This window comes from Hyalella azteca, unplaced genomic scaffold (genome assembly GCF_000764305.2).
Source record: "Hyalella azteca isolate HAZT.00-mixed unplaced genomic scaffold, Hazt_2.0.2 contig12691, whole genome shotgun sequence".
Taxonomy (NCBI): Eukaryota; Metazoa; Arthropoda; class Malacostraca; order Amphipoda; family Hyalellidae; genus Hyalella; species Hyalella azteca.
Window position 1 is genome coordinate 248,101 of NW_025942643.1, and position 17,217 is coordinate 265,317.

The 17,217-nt window shown below is 40.4% G+C and overlaps 1 protein-coding gene across 1 annotated transcript; it reads left to right on the forward strand.

Moving 5' to 3' along the window:
- Positions 1-378: 378 nt before the first annotated feature.
- LOC108673955 lies at positions 379-14,399 on the forward strand. Its single transcript, XM_018161846.2, has 3 exons — positions 379-459; positions 11,673-12,163; positions 13,543-14,399. Exons 2-3 carry the CDS (start codon positions 11,873-11,875, stop codon positions 14,059-14,061), a joined length of 810 nt encoding a protein of 269 aa, XP_018017335.1. The 5' UTR covers positions 379-459; positions 11,673-11,872; the 3' UTR covers positions 14,062-14,399.
- Positions 14,400-17,217: the final 2,818 nt, after the last annotated feature.

Genomic DNA, 17,217 nt, shown 5'->3' on the forward strand with positions numbered 1-17,217 from the left:
ATCGTTTTCTTTTCTCATACAGCTTAGAAGTCATCCAATTAAGATATTTTTAATTCGTGTTGTGTTCTAATCTTTTAATAAACGATCTTTTTGTTATCGAGCACTAGTAACAAGTTCTTCACAAATTACGTAGTGTTGCAAGAGGGAACTAAAAATAAACTAAATTCAGTTACTCACTTGCGTGTAGAGTCCGGCACCAGACATGACTGTAACTAAGATTTTCGAGGCTCCAACGCCCGATCTGCTCTCATCCATTGCCATCCGTTTCTATGTAAGTCGATCAATTGAGGAAGAACAGCTCTTCTAGTCTTCAGTGAAGGCCAAGGCCGCGAACATAGCAAGTTTTTGGGCCATCTAGTGAGACATGGGCACCCGCCTCAGACACTCGCAGTCCACCATCGGCTCACTTCTGCTGCAACCTTCGTTGCGACGACATAACATTGTGCTGCTGGAGCTTAGGTAGGTAATTCTCGCCGCGAAATGAGCTTTCGGCATTCAATTGTAAGATCGCCATTATATGTGTATAGAAATATAGCTTGATAAAAATGAACATTGATTTCTATCGTTCATAATGTGACTGCTTCGAGTCAGTGTTTAGTTGATTCAACTTGATGTGCGCTATTGAAAAGAAATTGAATCGCCACTTTTCATATACTTTCGTTGATAGAGATATGCCTCGTGAATTTTTGAAAACTATTTTAGCATGTCTCGTTAAGTTTCGTCAGCATGTCCTATTCATAATGATCGTAATGTCTGGATGATCGATGAGAATTGCTGGATGGGTTTTATCTATATTATTCATTTTCGTGATTAGATTTAGTTGAATAATTTCTTAAACGCTTCACCCATCCTGTTGACAGTTCCATGACGGCGGCAGTGCGTCGATGATAACTATTTTTTGTGTAACCAGTGTAAATATACGCCCAGTCCGTGCTAAGATTCGTTTAGATTATTACTAAATTACAAAATTGCACACTTAATGCACTATTAATTAGATAGTCACATACTTGTAATTCTAGGGATTTTGGTAGGAACTGCAAACCTGTAAAGAACGTCTGATATTTTAGTTGAAGAATAAAAAAAATTGTGGCAACCATCACCACATTTTTCATTGCAAAAGTAACATTGTGCATTCCGTAGTTTTTAAATTTAAGTTGAACCGGGTTGACTAAATGCATGATCTATTAAAAAAAAGTTTGTTTAACTTGACTGTGGAATTTCCATCTGCCAAATTACGAAGGTTGAAGAAAATTCGAGAAATTGCTTCTTGGGAGATGAAGTGGACAGTTCGTGCTAAGCGAAAAAGCTTGGGGAACAATCAGGCTTGACTCCCGCCGATTCGCTAAAGTTCGTAAGGTTAAGGACGGTGCGTCAGACTTCTCACTTGGAATTTGGCGTCGACATGGAATCTGGCGAAAATTTTTGATCGAAAAGTGTTAAGATCTTCATAAGTCGCACCTGCGAGCAAAGGATTTTATACATAAATTTGTTTATTTGCTTGTATAAATCTTACACATGAACAGTTAATATGTATTAAGGCTGGAAAGCATTTACCGGATCAGATTTGGTGTGCATGAATGAAGCCTACGTAGCGTGTCTAGTCTGCAATACGAATCCCCTATCCGTATATGCCAAAAATATATTCATCCTTGTTTGTACCTGAATTGCTACTGATTGAAATAGGGATCAATTCAGCCTGTTGCCAGCTATATATTTGCTCTGTATTACTCCTGCGTACTTCTGGCCCGACTGACCGTTTTGATGAAATGGTGGCGCAAATGTTAGGATTTTGTATTTTGAAGTAGTTTTCATATTCCTCAGAATGTTCGATTTTCTCCTATATCAACGATATAATTTATAGTGTCTACTATGCTACCTTAACCATTCTGGGACCTTCACCCCGACAACATCCTAGTGATCCTACATGCAATGCCAACCGTTTTACTCTCATATGGTAGAATTATTTTTTAACACTTAACATGAAATTAGTATGTACACTTCGGCGAGTAAGCAATTCTGGAGAAAATTGTTTTCATCAATTCCCTTTCAGAGCACAATTAGTCCTGTACTCGTGGGCAAGGGCACTTTTCAATACAAACTTCAGACCCCATTCACATTAGAGCGCAGTAACGAGTTCGTCCTCAAATTCTTTAGTGTTTGCTTTGATTTCGTGGAGAGTTCATTTTTCATCTGGAGTGACTCAAAGTAAATACTCTATTTTCTGGTGCTTTGAGGTTTCCGTTTGTGAGTTTACCATGCGTGTTAGTAGCTCTGGTAGCCGCTTAACAGACCCCTCCCTGCTCACAGCGGCACCTGCGATCAGGCTGATGGAAATGTGTTGCTTTACTGCCCCTGCTACACGCCGCCATCAGTCACCCCTGCCATTGATGTTCAATTTGCTTGCTTTTTTTTTGGCATCAGAGCCTTGCAAACGAGTGCTCTTGACATAAATCGATTCTTGATATTTACTTAGAAAACTTGTGGCGTGATGGCGGAAACGTAAAGGTCACCATTGTTCAGTGGAGTCCATATGCTAAAATTGAGGCGTATGCCAAAGTTCAAGTGCAGTTTTTGCACGAAATTTTTTATCTTGTCTGGCCACATACGTTACTTCAGCCTCAGTGCCAAGTTTTGTGCTGGTGAAACTTGACATTATGAATAATATTTATGAACAATTCTTTCTCGAAAATTACGTGCGAAATTGGGTGCGCCCATTTTTAATTTGACATGCAATTAAGCGATGCATTCCTACTATTCTTCAAATTAATTCCCGTTCGCCCTAAAACTGAAGAATGTGTTGAACGTCGTTGTTCCAAGTTCAAAAGCTATAGACACAAATGTAGCATTGCCATGCGACCGAAACCGCATGATACACCACGCCGCTGATGCCTAGAACGGCTCTTATCTTCCTTTGTGTTGTCCTCCTGAATAATCACTTTACGCAGCTAATCCAGCTTTACAGTCGCATTTCGCAGCGCTGCCCGACCTTACGCGTAGTGCGTAGAGCTCCTCAAGGCTCGTCTCGTAACACGTGCACTTGAACATCAAATGCGAGCTACAGAGTGTATGCCTATAGTGGTCAGCTAGGCTGTCAATGAGTAGCTTACTACCGCATACAGACCAGTCATCTTGTGTACGAAAACTGTGGCCAAACATTCCTTCAAAATGTTTTGCCACCTGTGTACTTGGCGATGTTTTGATAATCCGGCCCCTGGTTATTCAACATAGCCAGTTTTTATTGAAACGGTGTGAGATTTTTACAGTTATCGCATTTTCTTTTTATGATGTTGTATCCACTTCCGTCGCTCCAAATGCATTCTAAAACTCGCTTCGTAACTTGAAAGAACACAATATTAGCCATTGTAGTATAATGAACTAAGTTTTTGTAACGTTAGTACATATTTTCTTGCGATTTCCCAATTTTTATCAAGTATAAACTCCACAATCGTCATCAGCAGTGTTTCGGTCCTCAAATTAATTTGACGTATTGTACTCTTTGTCTTCCAGTCATACTTTTCCTTCAAGACAAAAATTGCTTGCTCTGGTGGTTGTTCTGACATTTACCACCACCATGCAACCGCCCCCATTATGCAATGTGGAGGGCTTCTCCTCATGCAGTCACGTAGGGTCGCTGTTTGTTGGCCTTGTGACGACGAAGGTGCCGTCAGAACAATGAAGACTTCGTCTGAAATATTGAGACCGTGGAAAAAATTCTGCTTTATTTTTGTGTGAAAACAAATATATTGATTTAGAATTGCATCCTTCATTCGCGAACGTTGCCACGTCATGCCTGGGCACATGCTACCTCTTCAGAGTGATGCCTGCATGGCGCCATACTTTACCTTTCCAGCAGCAATGCACGACTAGACGCGGAAGATGTTTTAATTAACGAGCACCACACCCGCGACGAGTGGGCAGCAGTCAAGGCACATTATACTAGCTTCCGTCCTCATCTATCCAGGGCATCAGCATCGTCATATCAACAGATAATTAGGCACATCGTTATTCATAAGGATTCCCTTAATTAAATAACACAAAGAATAACTTTGAAAATAATTATGTGTTAGAGTCGAGGCGCGAAGCCTTTTTATCTAACTATTGTGCTGTTGCATAGATTTTAAGAAATGTTTTTACAGCACGGAGCATCGATTTCATCCTGTTCATCAAGTTCCGTCATGGTCAGTGCAGTAATATTTTTATCGAGCCTATATAGAATTATATGGATAGATGAAAATATTCGAAACCCATCTAAGTCCATCCTAGAAATAAACAAAATTCTTGGATGTACCTATGTGAACTTGATGCTACTCTTCATTATTATTGGTGGTAGTTTACGAGGGATACCATTTGAACGAAAAATGTGCCTATGTATCACTTTGGTACTCCTGAGGCGTTTTTTTTTATTTTACAGTTACTACAAGTGGGTAAATCTAAGTAAAACCGTTTTTTTACTTGTTATAAATTCTTTCTAAAATGGGATCAAATCTGCTGTTTCGCGCGACACACAAAATGTTAGCTGGAACCTCAAGTCTGACTCTTCGTATTTTTTTTTTTACTATAATTCAAGGATGGACGACTTCTTCCGCCTCGAATAATTCAAATGTAATCACCGCCATGCAGTCCAGCAGGCTTATTTCATGTGTCCCCGCTAAATTCTACCGTTACCATTTAATATCTCATGGTAAATTACCTTCTGTCCATTGACAAAAATTCGCTTTAAAAGCTGCCAATTTCCCAAGAATTTCATTCCAGGTGGAACGTTTCTGCTCAGCTGTACAGTAAACCATTCTTTATCAGACTTCGCGGAAATGGTTATATTTCTGCATAAATTGTGGCTGAATTAGCGTATATTGTTTCCCAACTAGCGATCTGGAACTCCTAAACAGCTCAGCGCTCTGCTTTTTTTGTCCTCTCTGGTGTTGATATTTTGCTCGTTGATTGCCGGGAGCTACACAGGGGAGTCCCCGGCTCCTCCCACGGAACCCCCTTCCCCCCGCTGCACCCTCTTCCCCCCGCTGCTGCCCCTCCCCACCGAACCCCCTTCTCCCCACAGCCCCCCCACTCCTGCTCGGTGCTGAACTCATTGTATCGTCTCCGTTCAGAAGCCAAAGGAAGTTTTCTGTCCTTTCCCGTGCAGTCAAAAGAACTTGATTGAATCCTTAACGAGCGGATTTAAATATCGTATTGACGTGCCGGGCCATTTAACGGTCGATTGAATTATTGCACTTTTAGCCATGTTCAATGGTGTTTTTTATACTTATTTTCTTTGGCTCAGAGATATCGATGCGACTCTCTGGTCGACGGTTTCTGCAAACTGATTCAACTTACTTGAAATTTGAAACAAAACCAACCTAACTTCCTAGAATGCACGCCAGTGTCCTAACAACGCTACGCAATAGAATTTCCCGTTTGGGATTTTTCGGGGTTCTTGTCCTGGTGATTTATCTTGCAACAACGTGACCGTTCCAGCTAAATCATATTAATTTAGAAGAAGCTGGCCCCAGGCAAAAGTACAACGCAAACCGCCAGCTTTACTTGCCCCGCGTCATGTCGATGATGAACTTACCATATAATCAGCTGAGAATTTGAGGGAGCTTGCGTCGCAAGCCTCGAGTCGCGATGATCTAATCGTGTTGGCGCTCGTGCGCGATGATCTAATCGTGTTGGCGCTCACCAGCACGTCGAGCGCTGCCTCCCATGGCTGGGCTACGACGACGTAGTCTCACCATTGCTCTGCGCACTGCGCTCAGGCTGGTCGTTGCATATAAGCTGTATACAGTGTACAGCCATTCGAAGATGTATAGCCTCGTTATATACACATGCTTTGTATTGTGTGTTCACCATAATACCGGGCACAGCCTGCAATGGCTGAGCTACGACGGTACTTAGTATCCTTGGTATTTGTTTCGGGCGTAGCAGTCCCAGGCCACGATGGATCGCCGCCTCGTGATACTGATACGCTGTGATACTGCGACGCTGTATCACCTTCGCAGGCCGTTGCATCACTTGCATGTACATTGAGCAGCCATTTAAACATGCATTGTCTCGTTCTATACACATGCTTTTTATTGCATAGGTGCCTCAAATTCTTATGATTCTCACATATTCACTGCATCTTCGCCAGTTGGTTATGTACCCGATATTCTCACTAAATCCCTGAGCATAGTTCCTCAGTTATTGGCAATACGAGGCTCGCCTAAGGTATTTGCGTCTATTTGTGATGTTATTGGACGAATTAAGTGAGCGCTTATTTCAAGATATTCAAACTCGTCGAGTTGGTTTTCGTTGAAATTCTTGTGTTTTAAAACAATGTGCATTGTTGAATTTTGCATAAAATTGTTTATTATTATCTATCACATATGCGTGTATAAATGTCTTAGTTTGCACGTTTGTTAGAAACTTAGCTGGAAATATGGAGGTTTCTTCAGTCAGGCGCGCTTGAAAGATATTGAAAGAAGGCAGTGGTGTTCGATTGAAACAGTAATTCAAGACATTCACTTTGTTGAATGTCAATTTAAAATAAAATGAATCAAATATTAAGCTTCCTTAAAACTTCTAACTGGGCGTTAGGTGCAAAATCCAGCCTGAATGTGGGTTGTAACGGTTTTAAATGTATTAACTGGATTACGGTTAATAAGATTCGAGTTGACGGGATTTGGGATTACGAATTTTTCGATCACGTTACATGCACGGGATGACGGAGTTTTTAAATCGCAGAAATTATCTATCCTAGCAACGCCAGGAAAACCTCTTATCGCTTGCTACGCACTTGCTAATCAATTGCTTGATAATAAGATGGTTCAAAAACGCAATTTAAGGAAATCTGTTGAACACGCAAGTAATTCGACTTGGACGACTCCTTATTGGAATTCGTGAGGACATTCCGGCAGCAAGCGCAACACTCAAAAGTCAGATCGCTTCCAGCGACGGAGGCTCGTTTCGCAGCTACTTTATTTCGAGGAAAATTGCTCAAGAGCCGCGCAAGGCTTTCCAGACACCACACTCCTGCTGCAGTGCTCACGCATGTGGCAGGCTTTCCTAGCACCACACTCCTGCTGCAGCGCTCACGCATGTGGCAGGCTTTCCTAGCACCACACTCCTGCTGCAGCGCTCACGCATGTGACCTTGCCGCACGTAGCTTGACGCGAGAGCAGGTCGATGGAAGCCACCTTTGACCGCAGCGTAAGGAAATACTGCGGAAATGACGGTATAAGAACGGCTATGCAAGCTTCCTTTCGTAGAACTCTTCTGTTAACAGCGGTGGAGATGAGCAAAAAATTTATTTTTTCATAAATGCTCCCAAGAAGTTTTCAACGCAAAAAAAATCTTTCTGCCAAGAAGACTGAATAAGTTTCAAGTTTGCACCGGGTGTTGCCAAAAAATGCAATTTTTCTATGGCCTATTTTTCAACGTGTCAGTAATCAACTATGGCAGATTTAAACCTCTTTTCGAAGGCTCTCACTAACATGAGCAGTAAATATAGCGATGATTTCCATTTAGTATCGAACAAAGGTAAATAATTACGTAAAAATTTGCTGAACTGAAACATTTAAGATAACGGCGAAGAGGCTATCAAAAGGTGTGCAAGCAATCGCAACATATCGCGCAACAACGACTATCAAGCGATCATAAGATGCATAAACACTCGCACTAAATGTTGTGCAGCTACGATTAAACGATAAAATGATGTACGAACGCACAAAATATCGCGCACAAGGACAAGTTTCAGTGCTCGCAGGTTGCGCAAACGTCGCACCGTTAGCTTAGCAATGGCACAAGGTCGCAGGAGATGTCGCCTAGCTATCCGCCAACAATGCAAAATTGCACATGCGTAGTTTGATTGCCCGAGCATCTTGCTTCCTAAGAAGGCTTCATTGAATTATCGTTCAATTTTCAGGGACTTTTTTTCGCTGATAATTTAACTTTATTCGCAGCTAAATTAATAACTTTTCGATAAAGCGTAGAACAATCTCGAAGTTAGTAGAAATTATTAGGGGCGGTTAAGTCTGACGATCCTTAATGCTTTTCCTGGACCTTGATTGTCTTGATCGACAGCATTCCGGACACGTAATCACGTAACTAACTAGGAACTTATCAATACTGAATACATTTTTATTCCTATTGTTACTGCTCTATGTTGATATGGAGGCAGGATAGTTGAATAATTCCAATTCATTCCGCCATATAATTTCGTTAATAAGACGTGGTCTTACCAGCTTTCATGTAGTTGAGCCATTTTCTATGGCAGCTGAACTCTCACTGGTGAATATGCTGTACTCTGGGGAGGGATTTGACTATCATTGCATTATATAACTAATATATTGGTTTACCTCAATGCCTTTGTTCGGAATGCTACAGCATGAACTACATGACACTTTTTATTTATTTCGGGCCATGAACAACGATTCTCTTCGTCAACAGCCGACAGGCCGGCCTTGAAAATAATTCTGTGAATTTCTTCTGAGTTTAGAATATTTTGCGTCACGATGTTACACTGACGATGCGTTTTACGTGCAAACATCTATGGAGTGTAATTTGTTTTGAAGCGAACGTATCATCGTTATAATATTGTTTATTTTCTTCTCTTACATATACTTTATTCAGAACAAGAAGTCGTCGGTTGTGTGTTAGAAGCACTTTTTCCACGAAGTTCGCATCAGCTGGATTAAAAATGTCTCGCTCAAAAGTCAGTTCATTGGTTTTGCCCTAGGACGTCGGACGCCCAGTGGAATATCCATAATTACCGAAGAAGTTCTTGTGAAGGTCGCAAGGGGAAGTCCCTTCCATGGGCCACGTTTGCGTCCTTTAAATTCCTGCAAGAACAAGCCTCGCGGGTCAGACGCTATTGATTCTATCTACACCCACATGTTTCAGAGGAACTCTTAAGGCGGATAATCCAACATTAGCTTGACCTAAACCCAAATTGGATCATCTAAACTTTCAACGGGGAAAAATTTACATCCGAAACAGGGATTATATATCATTTAAGCCAGACCAAAAAGTCTAGTAATCCTCTCGGAAGTTACATTGATGTGATACATCCAAGTTTTGCGTATGTAGATGGATGCTCAAATGACTTGTGTTCCTATTAATCGCAACGACGATCCAGAGTAAATTATTCTGTGCCCTTTTAGTCAGCTACACATTGAGAGAGCCTGAATCTAGAGCACTTCCTGTGAGAGAATTTGGCCAGATATCCCGAGGCGATATCGTGTTGAAATGATGATTTGTTTTAAGACGCACTGAACGTTGCAACACCTCAGGCCTGTAATATAGATGTCGGCTGAAGGTTTCAGGCACCGCAACGCAAGGACTTGCGCTCAATGCGCGCTGTAAGCTACGTACTCATGCACTAGGAAAACCAATTGCTGCATCTTCGCATTCTTAATTTTTACTGGACTCGTTGCCTGAAAATCTTATACTCATGCCTATTAATTGTGAGGATAACGGAGGTGCAGAGTATTTATTAAAATATCTGCTGGCGATACAGACGACATTAACGAATGATCTTGTTATATTATTAATACTAGCGCTCACCGACATTGAATATGTGCAGAGAAATTTTTTGCTAGACTAGATACTGTTGCAAGTGGCTTGGGGCCCAAGCAAAGCTCGCATCGAGTGTATATATGATGTTTCTGCTAACAAATTAAAGAAGTTTTGACAACAATTCCCCATACATATTTGGTCATTTTCAGTCTTCTATGATGAATAGATGAGCATTTATTTTCTTGCTGCACATTTTTATATGTATATTGATATAATGAAGCGAAAAAATCCAGCTGTACTGGGAATTTCGCATCGTATTTCCTAGTTGCATTCGTATATTGCTGAGGAGAAACAGCAACAATATGGTTGTTATCCATCCACAACCGGTAGTCCTTAACTCTAAATTCACCTCCGCTGCGTGTTCGTCGTCTGCTCTTAGAATCATTTCGATAATTCTCACGTACTTAATTCCTTGTACTTAATATTAGAATTTTGCATTAAGACAGTTCCTTTAATTTTATTATAGTAGTCCTTACGTAGGCCGCTACTTTGAATTTATTTTCTCTTTCTGCACGAAGGCCGCCCTTTAGAATAAATTTGAGAAGTTTGCGCTCGAGCCGCCGGTAATCTCAGCGCCAGCGACCTATGTTTTTTTTTTACATGTAAATAAATTCATCATATTACCGAACCGATGTTTTTAATTTCAAATTAAATTTACATAACAGTTGAGCGCTCAACTTATTCCGTGATAAAGTAACTTCCCATACAATCATCTCCTTTCGGCGCGTATATACACCACCAATCTGACTTGTAAATTATTCATAAAACTGCCGATAGCTGGAATTTTTCATAGAAAATCCAGCCCTCGATCTCGACAGCTTGTGCGTATTTGTGTCGGATGGCAACTCGGCTTAGACTCGAGTCTTGCCAGGATCTGGAACACAAAGCGCCTTCCAGGACTTCCAGGACACGGAAACGCCCTGCTTTTCCCCGGGATAGCGGCCTTGACATTTGCTTGCTATTTAACAGCAATTCTTTCGAGACCTGCACCGGGATAGCCAATTGTTAGCTAACCCCTGCATTTCTATGGATATTTTATTGAACTCTACTTCTAAATTAAACGATTTGATTGAAAGGAGTGCAGATTGGGCACATACTTGCAGGTGAGCAAAGCTCGACTGTAAACTTTCTGGGTAATGCAATTAAGCTTTAATGATCTAACGTGAAGTTTCTGGTCACAAATGTTATTGTGTGTATTATCGCTTATTGATCAGTTATTTAATTATTTTTATGTCCGTCTTTGTTGGAAATGGATGCAACCCACAATCTGGAAACCACAACTTAATAGTTCATTAAGTGATGAGTCGATTACATTATTCAATATATAAAATTCTCTTTTAACTCTTTTAGTTTGTTATTATATAGCTATTTATAAAACTGAATTAGCTTGAAGCGAGTTCTTTATTCCAGTGCATGCTCAACAAATATTGTACATGAAACGGAATTACGGCGGTATTATTGTTTCTCGAGCAAGATGTCCCCAAAGTTTGGTGGTTCCAACTTTTAGATCACGAAACTTCTCCTTCGATATTTTCAGACCCAGCCTGTTTACGACTTATCCGTTCTTTGGACCGACACTGATCAACTTCTGGCGAAAGCGGGAGAAACGGAAAAGTATTTTGAGGTTCAAAAGGCTCGACGTGGATGTCGGAAAATATATTGGCAATCCTATACAATAATTCCGTGTGTTTTTTGTCAACATGTATTGTTTTTTTTTCAAAATTATGCCGGAATTCCTATGATGTAGAAATTAATTGACGCTATAACTTCACGTTTGAATTTTTTTTAGAGCTGGTCTTAAGTGTGCTACGATATATACTAAATCGTTTCCTATTATACGCGTCTCTCTATTAACATTAACAGCGCTTCATAGTATGTGACTTTGTAACGTCATAATTTAATCTTTGTAATCAAATGCTATCGCATCATGTTTTCGGTATAATGTAAATTTCCAGAGCCGGATTTCTAAAAGAAGGGAGCTACGCCAACGTCTCCCTTTACCCATTCTCTCATCAGTTCTCAGTGTTAGTGTCGCAGGTGATATTACAACAAATGAGCTCGGCTCACTTTCCAAATCTTGCAGTTCAGTTCATGGCTTGATCCGGGATTTATTTTGTTCACAGGTACGGATTCGTTCCGCCTACGGCCAGCTTGCTAATCCTACGGAGAGCTCTGAACGCTTTGCATCTCTCTGAGCTGTTGAATGGCCTCTACGTCAATGCCCTTTAATGCAAGTCAATAAAGAGCGCGACTAGCTAAGCAGATTCGTCCAGCACATTCTCAACTATCCTTCATCTACCCCGTGTCCTACTACAACGCTATTATGGAGTACTTCTCACGATCAGATGCGACTGAACAATTAGAAGTCGAGCCAAGTCAAGACTCGGACGTCGAGACAGCCTCTTCTCATCAGAAGGCTAATATTCTGCGCTGGAAGATCGTGTGTCTGGTGCTGGCAGTGCTTGTCACTGCGGGCTGGATCGGCATCATCGCGGTGCTGATCTTGAAAGAGGAGTGGCAGCTTGTCTTAGTGGCCTGGCTACTCCTGTACTCAGCCGTACATTTCTGCTACTGGTACTGCCGGCGACACAGTTCGCGCACTCTCACCGCGCAGGTCAGTATAATTAATCATTATGACAATAGTATTATTATTGGTAGTTGAAGAAAGCACTGCATTGGTTGAGACTTGTGCTTGCACAAGTGGTCGTGAAAATACCGTGTGATCATGAGAGTGTGAGTCGTGAATATGCCGTGTGATCATGAGAATGTGAGTCGTGAATGTGCCGTGTGATCATTGGTCGTGTGAGTCTCGAGGCCTTGCTAGTCGTGGTCCTATGAAACGCTCGTTCATTATTACAAATATTTTCTATGATTTATATTGTCCCCAACTTGTTCTCGTGACGGTACGCGTGATTTTTAATTCAATGTTATTGTACTCTTAATTGTATATATTCCTGTGATGTGCCAGCATTTAATGAGAGTATGACAGCGTGAAACTCATTCAAGAATTTCAATCCAGATTAAAAAATTGAGCAAGAAGTTTTTCGTTTTATTCTGATGCAAGTGATAGCTTTCTTTAATAAAACATCCAATGTTTTACTCGTATATTATACCGTCATTCAGATTATTTTCTATTATATGAAGCATTCGTTTTAAGGTCGTTAGTATTTGGTAGATTTTTTACGCCATGATGAAAAATTACGTAAAATTGTTAGGCTGGCGTCCTAAAGCACCGTGATTATTGAATGTCATCACCCTAAATTGAAACTACAAGTAAATAATATCACTAAATTATTATTTTATCATCTAAAGTACGGATACCTTGCCATCGCCTGAGTAGTTTGTTGCTTTATTGAATGGCGATTGACGTGGAACATTCCGTATCAGTTTTAAGTTCACCATATTTAGCTTGTTGTCTGGATTGATGCGGTGCGATCAGGCTGCATTGGAATTACATTTTCTTCGGTCTTGATGCAATAACGAGCGCTGCACTCGTGCAAGGCTTTATGGGATTCTTGAACTTCATTAAATACCTCCACCGCTTCAATTAAGAGATGTTTATTTTAGTACTCAGCTCAGACTCTTTCAAATCTCTTAAAGGAAATTATACGGATAAATAAAGTTTTAAATCTGGAGTGAAGAAAGAAGTAAAGTATGTATTTTCTTCAGATCAAAGTCCTAACAAAACATATGTCTTTAACAATACGAGTGCAAGCAAGTTGGTCACACTTGCGGTGACGCATCTTAATAGTTTACAAGTTTGTCCAAGTTCTTTTAATCTAAAAATTTTACGCGTTAATAATATACGAGAGATATTCTGAAGTAGGTACTTTTAGTTCGAATTAGTTTGTGCGAAACAGTCTCGGGGAAAAATTTTCCTCAATTAAATTAATATTCTGATCAATTCATTTTATGCGCTTTTCCATATCATCTTCCGTGTTATTCCTTCTATTTCCAGCGATTGACGCACAGTCTATCCTCGTATTTGTGCAGATCCGTGATCACCTCACGTCCCGTAATCCAGGAGCTACAGACTCGTCCCCTGCTGGGGACTGTCCTCCCTCATACGACGACCTGGTCAAGTGCGAGACGCCTCCCCCCACCTACACCTCGGTGGTGCTCGAGACGCCTCAGCTAAAACGCTCGATGCTCCATGGGGCTTCTTCTTTACCTTGGTTCTTGAAACGCAAGCTCCTCAACCTTTCTTCAGTTGCTGCGTCGGAGGGCAAGAGTAGCTCGAATACTGAGATTTCCGAGCCCTCGACCAGCGGCAGTGAAGAGAAGGCTGCAGATACGGTGTCTGTAAGCAGCGTGTCCTCTGTGGCCATCGCAATAGAAGACAACGAGGAAGTAACAGCGGCCGTTGAGTTGCCGAGTTACGAGGCACTGATGAGAGGAGCTGTCTTTACGCCCATACATCAGGCGTTGGCTAAACTTCCCAGCCTACCGCCACCATACTCGCCTCGAGCTCTGCAAACCATTGCCGAAGTTCAACAGCAACAAAATGAGTAACTAGTATCGAAATCACACAATTTTAAATTATTCTCTCATTAGGGTTTTATCTATTGGAATCGGTATCAGGATCTCAGTACAAGTTTATTAATTTTAAGCTCGTACCTTCCAATTTTACACTAAAGTCATAATAAATTGGTTCCTTGTTCGACCAATCGTGCCAATTAAGACGCTTGTGCAACGTTTGATCTCTCCGATGGAGGCTGTACCTGTCGCAATTTATTACTCAATAGAACGTGTCTGTGATAAATGCTAGTCAACCATGTTGTTGCTGTTGAAGGTTATTCTTCGTTGTTATTAATTGTATAAGATATTTTATTATAAAGTACATTCATAAATAATTGTTTCATTTCGTTATAGTTTTTGTTAGTTGAACTTCATTAATCAGTTTCCCAATTCCTGGACCACGCCTGAGAAAAACAAGTCGGCCTTCAGCCAGATACTAGGCGGCCGGGCCTCGAATCTTCCGTGTGCGTTCTCACTTCCCGACCAAAAATTCTTGCATATCCACGTCCAACTTTCTTTAGCCCTACTTGTGTTAATCCGATCGCACGTGCACAGTTAACCCCTCAAAAGAGCGCTCGGATAAGGAAAAACGACGACCCCGAATAAGGAAGATAATTTAGAGCTGAACCTTGAAAATTCTAGTTTTTCACATACTGATATAGCATATCTTATTCTCTCGATCACTTCTGTTACCGTTCAGTTTCCAGAATTTATTGACAAACTCGTAATCTCGATACTGATGAAAGTGCAATTGTTATTTGAAGTCCATTCGGATAAGAATTCGGCAGAAAGTATTGAGGTTCTGTTTGATTCAGAGGTGTCTAATTAATAATTTTTCACAAATTTCTTCGTTCAAATATCAGACAGATGTGTTTTTCCGTATTTTTAAACAAATTTGGTTCCGTTATAATCTTTCGGAGAAGTGAGAAAATAAAAGTATGGGTCTTTGAATCTACAAAGAAGACAATGTGCACAATAGATGGAGGTTAGAAGAATTCATTGACCCTCTTAATACCATATATACATCAAAGCTCCAGATACGAATCTGAAAAAGCAACGAGCTCCATCAGTCACTAGCAGCGCGTCTGTCATCGCGATTGAGTTTCTCTGTTCAAACGCTATAAATCTGCCGAGCTCTTGACAGATCATCAATCACAGCAAATTTTTCTATCGCATTTGATTAAAGTGCATTGAATTATGACGTGGAGACGTGATTTTCTCAGCAATAGACGATTGTGTCCTTGGTTGACTAGTAGCAATTCCACAATCATAGTCACACCAGCAATGAGGTTTCGCCGAAATACTCGCTTACTCGTGTTTTATATTTATAATCTTTCTGCCCTGCAATATACATTGGGGGGAAATAAATATTCGTACACATGAAAAATCGTATTTTAATGTATGTAAGTACACAAACTTAACAGGAAAAGTGATTTAAATTATGTATAGAGACGCATAGTATTCAAAAATACTATCAAAAGAAATTAAATCTCAATGCAACAAAAATAAAATAATGCGGATTTATTGTTTTGTACGAATACATTTTTCACCCGAAAAGTGAACATGTTGCATTGTTTTTTGTTGCATTGAGATTTAATTTCTTTTGATAGTATTTTTGAATACTATGCGTCTCTATACATAATTTAAATCACTTTTCCTGTTAAGTTTGTCTACTTACATACATTAAAATACGATTTTTCAAGTGTACGAATATTTATTTCCCCCCACTGTATTTTAATCTCCGCTGTTTCGACCCTAAACGAAATGAATTTTCTTCCTGGTTTTGCAATGAAGTGACGCTGGTAGACTATTTCTACAGCATTCCTCGCACTAAATCCACGCGCCAACCTTGACTTTGAGGTCTCGACCGTACACAGCGCTTTGACCCGATATTAGCATACGGAAAGACTGCTGTCCCTGAGGAAGCTAACATTAAGCTTCTTGTTGCTCGGGCGCTGCAATCTGCATCCCTTCAACTCAGGTGTTGAGATAAGCTAATGAAAAATTGTTCTGCTTTTAGTGCGGCATTTATGATCGGCCGTTTCTTAAAAAGTTGATTTGTTTATAAATAGGCAAGGAGCAAAACTTATGTTTGAGTAAGGCCAGCCAACGTTCATTTCACCTCTGACTTTGATGGGCTAGAAGTGGCATCTCGGTGTGTTGGTGCAATTAGGTTGCGACTATTAAATTCCGAAAGATTGAGTTATACAATAAATTTTATTCAACAGTAGAATTTTTTATATCTCTCCAATCATACGTCAAAAGTGGAATTTTTTATGTAACGCATCTTATGTTGTAGCGACTGAAAAACCATAACTACGATTTGACAAATGCATGTTCGTTCTCACGCAGCACTCTAGGCTTTCCATACGTTGAAAAATTCCTAGTGACAGCATCACGAACGCTGTCGCTGTCAAGGGCAAACTCCACCCTTATACGACGGTTGTTGTAACTCATGGAATGTACGAAAATGCCTGTCTTCACTGCTGGCTTACGAAATTCTGCTTTGGTCGGAATTTAATGTTTAAAACTTTGAGAGTTTAACTATTTTATGTCGTTTGCTAACAAGGTCAAGATTTGACTCAAACGGTAACTGAATCGGTCACCAGTCTTCATTTCGTGTTCCCATGAGAACAATTTGCCTCGCAGCCTTTGGCCTCCTTCTGAAATTATTATCCCACAGAATCTCTGTTTAACCGCAGCTGATACGGCAAGACTTCCAAACCGTCAATCTTTCCCTCTCTGAGAATAATCACGTCTGACGTCCAATCGTATACGAGAATGGATTTTATATAAGATGAAAAAAGTTTCTGATGATGTAGGGAGGAAAAAAACAGCTTGAACTAATTATCTGCGTTTTCTTGAGATGAAGATGTGCATTAGTATAGTAACAATTCGTTTAAGTCTAAAAGTCTAAGCACCTAAACGGGCCGAAATTCAATGCCAAATCAAGTCCCATTGGCAGTGACATGTTCTCAGTCTGGATCGGGATGATTAAAGTTCAAACACAACGAAAACAAAATACACTAGCTAGGCTAAATTCTGACGATGTATCAATAAGCGGTCAAATTCAAAGTTTAATCATGAAACTCTGCTAGGATACAAAATAAACGCTTATTCAGCGGATATTTTCTAACAAAATGCTTTGAA